The sequence below is a fragment of the Vicia villosa genome, linkage group LG3, assembly GCF_029867415.1.
Source record: "Vicia villosa cultivar HV-30 ecotype Madison, WI linkage group LG3, Vvil1.0, whole genome shotgun sequence".
NCBI classification, from domain to species: Eukaryota; Viridiplantae; Streptophyta; class Magnoliopsida; order Fabales; family Fabaceae; genus Vicia; species Vicia villosa.
In genome coordinates, this window is record NC_081182.1 from 197,839,204 (window position 1) to 197,846,416 (window position 7,213).

The window sequence follows — 7,213 nt, forward strand, 5'->3', positions numbered from 1 at the left end:
CAGATTCCGATTGGCATACAAACCACTCTACATCTTCAGGTTTAAGAAAATTGAACAGGGGCAGCTGTCATATCCCTAAATTTTCCCATACTACTTTTCTCTTATCCAGGTTCAAATCAAGATACAAAGCTCCAAGACACACTTTCCTAAGCAAAGATCAGAGAATTAGGGTTTTGTTGTTCTGAAGGAAAATCAATGAATCAATAGCTCCAAGGCACTCCATATGTCCTATAATGCCTCACATTACCTCCATGACAAGTTTTAGGTCTCAGCTCAAAGGATTGGTCACTCAATTGTTCAGAAAGTCAACAGTCGACTGGGTTGACCTAAAAGTCAACTGTGGTCAAAGTACAGTCAAAACTCCTGATTTTTTGTCAAGATCCTCATATTGAAGTATCATTCACCATTTGATCAAGAATTGATCATGGTTCATCAAGGAAAGATAAAAAATCAACAATTCAAAAAGTTTCTAAATTAGGGTTTGTATAGGAGAAAGTCAACTGAACTTTGACCAGCCATAACTCCTACATGGAACATCAGAAATTTTCCATCCAAAGCTCATTTCGAAGGAAATTTGATTCTCTACAAATTTGTATCTCACATGCCAAGTCTAAAAATGCTTCATTTGAGAGATATGGACCAAAACATTATAGGTCCTTTTCAAAAGTCAACAAAAACTCACTTTTTTCAAAAGGACATATAAGGAGCATGGAAAATAATTTTGATATGAGACCAAAGACACTGGTTAGAGGACTCTCTAAGGTTTCTAAAAAGTCCTAGAACACTTCCATACCCCAAAAATTGAGAGAGATAGACCTTGTCAAAGTTGGACTATTTTGGAGAGAAAAATGTGAAAGAATTGGAAGATTTTTGCAAATGGGCCCAAGTTATTTTGATTCAATCTTGATCCACAAGTTATCCAAAGCCTAAAAATCAATTGCCACGAATTTATTTGAATTATGTGATTTATTATGAATTTTTATTCATATTAAAAGTGATTAAAATCAAAATAAATCATATAATTGAAAGAAATTTGATTTGATTTTATTTCTAACCAATTCCAATCATCATTAATGATTAAATACTCAATATTTCAGTGACAAATTAGTGATAAAAATTGATTGAGAAAAGAGATTGAGATTGGCTTAATGTAGAAACATATTTCATCATATTTTTCCAAATTACAAATCAAAGATTCAACAAGATTTGTTTTGGTTTTATTGACCTAATCTCCTCTCTATAAGTACCTGAGCAAGGCCAAAGCACAAGGGTTACAATTTCTGTAGCCAAAAACTCCAAACCCGAGTGCACAAGATCAAAGAAATCCCATGATCAAATTTACGGTTGCAAAGCGATTCAAAGAGATCCAAAGATTCAGAGACCTCCCTGGCATTCCCCTGAAGCTATTCAGATTGTCTCCAAGCCCGCGCACGTCCAAAATCATCATCCATACCTCACGGTTTGTGCAATTATAAAATTGTTCGATTACTCGCATTCATGCATCATAAGTTGTTTTTGTTTGTATATATGTGCTTTGTGTGATGTGTTAAGGGATTCTGGACATTTAATTACGTATTCGTGCTTGTATGATTCGTATGCCATGTTAGGGTTCGAGCTCTTGAATTTGGGGCTTTTGAAACTAGGAAAAATTAGGGCAATATGAAGGTACCATTGATTTCAGGAGCTCTGGACGATCGTGTCCATGTGCTCGCGATAAATTTTTGTTGTGTTTTGGAGGTTTTATGTTTTGGCAGGTGTAGAAGGTTCGCGTTTTAACAGCGCTTGTGTAAAAAACGCTGTAAAAGAAGCTGTCTGAAATTCTCAAGGAAGGAGATGATTACGTGGCCCTTCCTGATTCGCCAGCCACGCGCGCGCAGGAAATTTGAATGGAGATGGATCCGGTGTGCCTCTTTTTCACGCGTACGATGCACCTTAAGCCTATCAGCCGCCAGATCGTTTCCCATACTCATCCAACGTGCCCAGATCTGCAGGTCCACCATGGACTCTCACGCGCGCGCAACACCGAATTGAAAGCTAAGATTTTTTAATTTTTTTATTTTAACTGCATAATTCAATATTTCTTTCCTTATATATATATATATATATATATATATATATATATATATATATATATATATATATATATATATATATATATATATATATATATATATATGTTTTGCTGTCTTTTATTTTTTATTTTTTTCTTCTCTCTTTTAATAAAATCCTTTTTATTTTATATAATAATTATTATTTTTTTATATAATGGTAATATTTATATACTTATATTATATTGTGCATTTATTTTATTTATATTTCCTAATATATTTATATCATCTAAATTATTTTATTTTTCTTAACATATTTATTATTCATATCTTTTATTTACAAATACTTATTTATTTTATTTTAACCCAAAAAATTCATAAAAAATGTTTTTGTGCCTGATTTTATTTCCTTTCTCCGATTTAATTAATTAGGTCGCGAGACTAATAATTAATTAAATCGATTTGTCACTTCACTCAATTTACGCCCAAATCAGGGTTTACGAGAATTAACCCTACACTAAAAATATTTCTTTTCTGTGCTTTTTTTTAGGGTTGACTTTTGAAATGCCTTCCGACTACGTGCCACGTCAAACCAAAAGCTAAGTTCTGATCCTTCCCTTTTTTATTATTCAAATTATTTTACCTTTTATTTTAATTTTTGCCTTATAAGTTTAAATTAAGGTTTATTTTCAATGCCAACGAACTTTCATACACTCACTTCCTGCTACTTTGCTGCTAATTCTCAGATGTTCAGAGTCAATGCTTGAGGCAACCTCTGCCCATCAACCTTCATCAATCGAAGCTAAGTTTCTTTTACCCTTTTTTTAATTTTATTTTTATTTTTATTGATTAGGGTTAACCATACCTTCATTGGAACCGATTATGCACTCACCCCTATTTTCTGTTTATTTCTCCCTTTTCCAATTTTCAGGGTTTGCCAATTGTCAAAGCTCAATAGTCGGTAACCCTAAACTCTAGTCTCTTTTATCCTTTTTTTGCTTTAGTTATTGTCAAACCCGCTGGATTCATTCTCCCTTTCCCCCGCTGGTTTCTTTTTCCCCTTCCCCATATTGCTATTATTACTGTTAATATTAATTGTTGTGGTTAGTAATCCTAGGGAGTGATAACCCTGACCTGAATTAGAATCATTAATTTTACAAAATAATTTATTCTGAATCTGATCACGTGATTGTTGCACCCACACACACTTTTATGGTACCCCTCTTGTTGCCTTGTTGCCTGTTGCCTGTTGCCTGTTGCCTTGTGTTTTTTGCAGAATAGCCATGTCCCTCGAGGATACCTCAGCCATGTTGCCTCGATTAAGATCATAAGTCCCTAATGATGCTGCCTTCGATACATAATATGATCTCGTCCCTCGGAAGTTGCCTACGAAAGGCTGAGGTATCCTCTGGCTGCCTACGAAAGGCTATTCTGATCATTCCCTTAGACTACCTGCCTCTCTATGGCATGGGATAGTCTTAGGGCGAATGATATTACGACGACCCTTCGACCTCCAAATGAAAGGCTTCCTGCCCTCTTATGGCATGGATAGACCCTTTCACCCTGAAAGGCTAAAAGAACTATTTTCTACATCATTAAAGTAATTGCTCCTAATTGCCTTGCTCTGGCTAAAACATTTTCATATTCTTTCTCATAAACCTTCAAAATGGCTACGCTCATTTACGAGCTAAAGTCCATATTCACTTCTTCTACATTTCTGAAATCAAAAAGCAAAGCAATTAAGAGCTCATGGAAAACCATGGATGCAAAGGGTGCCTTACACCTTCCCTTTGCATAATTACCCCCCGAACCCTGTTTTTTATTTAAAAGGTTTTTCCTGTTCTTTTAGCCTTTCTGGTTAATTTGGATAAAATAAAAGTCGGTGGCGACTCTTGCTATCCGCAACATTTCGATAAAGTCAGTTCACCGTATTACACCCCAACAAAGGGTCTGCAGCCATTAGTGAACCCCTTTTTGCAACCATCAAAACAAAAGTAAAAGGACCCAAATCTTGGTTGTATGGATGGGATAGGTCTGTTGACAGTGATACTCCCAGTATTACCAGGGTTAACTCTATGTAACTCAGACGCATACCTCCTCAAATTAGCATATTGCCTATCTGCATCTCCCTCAAGAATCCTCTTGGCTATGAGCTTTGCCTTCCATGCCCTTGCAACAGTGATGCCCACAGAAAAATTCTGCCTCAAGTCTTGAATTATGTCAGTAATCCTAACACTTTGTGATGTTTGCATCTTTTTTACGACAGCCTTGGCCACCCACCTTGAGCTTGCAGATCTGTTGTCTAGAACCCTAACACATGTGTGCTTATCAAATATTGTTTTTATAGCAAAAGTATGTTTGTGGCCCACCTTTGAACAAAGTATTAAAAACTCACACTTGGACCTACATTCCACCCTAACCCTGTAGCTCTCGTTTTTCACAAACTTTATTTCCCTACCATTTAATACTGACCACTCACGTATAGCTTCTCTAAACTCATCAAGGGAATTGAATTCCATACCCCACTCAAATTTAAAATTCTTATTGAAATGCTCCTTTTTAAACTTTTCAAACTTGTGAACTTTGTCCTCATCTGATAAATCAGGGTCTGAGCTGTCCAACTCGTCAGTTACATATTCATCTTCATCTTCCATTTCTTTCTTTTTTGAACCCCTCATAACATCTGATAGGGAATGAGCTTCCTTCATAGGTACAGAAACATCTATGTCTTCAAACCCATCCTCCAAACCAGTGGCACGTTCATCCTCACTATCTCCTAATCCTTCCACTCCTTCTTCATCACTTTGATCCTAAACATCTGTTTCATTAACACATCTAGGACTAACTACTGAAAATGAAACATCTACTACATCATGCTCTACATACATGACACCCTCTACTTCATTGGCATAAGAAAATGCAACTACATCATAACAGTCATCATCTTTCTTAATTTGGAAAAAGTTGGGATCAATTTCAACAACCTTTGTCCATACCCTAAATGTGCCTTCATTGTAACCCCACTCATTCAACAACTTCTTAACGCAAACCATAGTAAAATTGTCAATGTGAATGTCAGTAACATGTGTCGTTACCCCTACCCTGTATATCATAACCCCATCACTCATGCTCACAAATTCCCCTCCATGATGGAAAACAACATTGATTAAATGCATATTCTGAAATTTTTAAAGGAAATAAAAAATTTGTTAAACCCTAAAATGATGACAAACCCTAAAATTTGTTAAACCCTAAAATTCGTACCTTTCCATCTTCAATAACTTCTTCTTCTACAGGTTCGTCCCGGTTCACGACCTTGGTTTTCTTGGATGACTGGCTTGACTGCATCGTCTTTTCACTCTGGCTTGACTGTGTCGTCTTGCTTGACCGCGCCGTCTTCTTTGACTGGCTCGTCTTCTCCGTCTTGCTCGTCTTCGTCTTCTTCGTCTTCGCCATTGCCTCTTTTCTTTTTTCAGAAGTGTTTTCCCTAAATTTTTTCAGGGGGATAAAATGAGAACAGTAAAACAATGACTTATATACTCTGGCTTACGTGGCATTAGTAACAGACACGTAGGATGGTAACCTGGTGTTCAAGGTAAAAACACGGTAAAATGTTTAAATGGTTGGAATCTGCATTTGGTAAGGGCTGCGCAACAAATTTTTTTTTTAAAGGGGGCGAAATCAAAACTCGCTTATTTGGCAGGGGGTAAAAGGTATTTAACCCTTAATAGTATCATTGATATAGTTAATATAATAGATTTATTTTTAATAATAATACTAACTAAATAATAAAATAAAGATAAATATATATATATTTTGTATATAAAAGGAGTTAATATTAAAAACATGATTTAATAAATAAATAAGAAAGCTAAATATAGATTAAATTATAATAAGTGTTATATATAATTTAACCAAAAAAATAAAAATTAAAAACAAGTTAATTGGCCTAAATTCACATTGGGCTCAAGTAATTTCTAACCACACCACCTCTTCCTTCTTTTTATTGGTTTATAAGAGAATGGGATTAACAATAGAGATGTTAAACCCCGTAACTCCTAATATTAATACCCCTAATAAATTAATAGACGTGAACCGTATCGGGTAAATTTTGGGGTATGACAACATGTAGTCCAGAGAGAAGTGATGACAACCAAAGAACTTCTGCAGATGCAAATGCCAGAGCTTTGTATTCGGCTTCGATGGATGATTTTGCAACAACTTTTTTTTAATAGACTTCTATGAAATGGGGTTACCACCATAGAATATAACATGTGCAAAGGTGGATGTATAATCATCTCGATTTCCATCCCAATCAGCATCTTTGAATGCATAGAGATTTTGGGAAGATGAACTCTTCAAGTGCAGCCCATAAAAAATGGTGTCTTTGAGATATTGAAGAAGTCTTTTCGAGGATGTGAAGTGTGTGGATGATGGATATTGCATGAACTGTGCAAGCTTATTTACGGTGTAGGCCATGTCAGGCCTTGTAATGGACAAATATTAGAGAGCCCCTATGATGCTTCAATATTCCATAATATTTGTTGCACTTGCGCCATCAGATTTAGTAAGAGGAGAAGATGTGGACATCTGTGAATGGATCATAAGTCTTTGATGGAAAACTTAATGGCTAGTGTTTAAATGCACTTATAAATTGCTTGATTTTTGTTAGCTGTAATTAAAATATCATCAACATATACAAAGGTATAAACTTCGACATCTCCTTTGAAATAGATGAATAATAATGGATCAGATTTGGTGTTGACAACCCCATAAGAGAGTAAAAAGGAATGCAGGGTGTTGAACCAAGCATATGGGGCCTATTTTAGGCCATGCAAGTATTTCTTTAGCCGATAAACATGGCCAGGGTAATCTGGATGATGAAATACTGGTGGTTGTTGCATGTATACATTTTCTAGAAGCTTACCATGCAAGAACACATTGTTTACATCCAACTGTTGAATGTGCCAATGTTATTGAATGGCCAATGTGAGAACCAACCAGACTGTTGAAGTTTTAACCACAGGGTTGTATGTTTGAACATAATCTAGTCCAGGACGTTGATGAAATCCTTTCGTGACTAGGTGTGCCTAGTATCTGTTTATGGAACCGTTTGGGCGGCTAATGAGTGCCGAATTGTGTATATATTCGCTTTCGTTTTAGGC

The 7,213-nt window shown here is 35.7% G+C and overlaps 1 protein-coding gene across 1 annotated transcript; it reads right to left on the reverse strand.

The window, feature by feature from the left end:
- Window positions 1-3,979: 3,979 nt before the first annotated feature.
- On the reverse strand, window positions 3,980-5,504 carry LOC131659682 (uncharacterized). Its single transcript, XM_058928839.1, has 3 exons — window positions 5,313-5,504; window positions 4,949-5,227; window positions 3,980-4,858 (listed from the first exon to the last, which is right to left on the reverse strand). Exons 1-3 carry the CDS (start codon window positions 5,502-5,504, stop codon window positions 3,980-3,982), a joined length of 1,350 nt encoding a protein of 449 aa, XP_058784822.1.
- Window positions 5,505-7,213: the final 1,709 nt, after the last annotated feature.

Coding starts and splice junctions, on each gene's coding strand:
- LOC131659682 (XM_058928839.1), bottom strand. CDS start 5,504: ATGGCGAAGACGAAGAAGACGAAGACGAGCAAGACGGAGAAGACGAGC. Junction 5,228..5,312: donor AAGTTATTGAAGATGGAAAG/GTACGAATTTTA, acceptor TAAAAATTTCAG/AATATGCATTTAATCAATGT. Junction 4,859..4,948: donor CATTTTCTTATGCCAATGAA/GTAGAGGGTGTC, acceptor ACAGATGTTTAG/GATCAAAGTGATGAAGAAGG.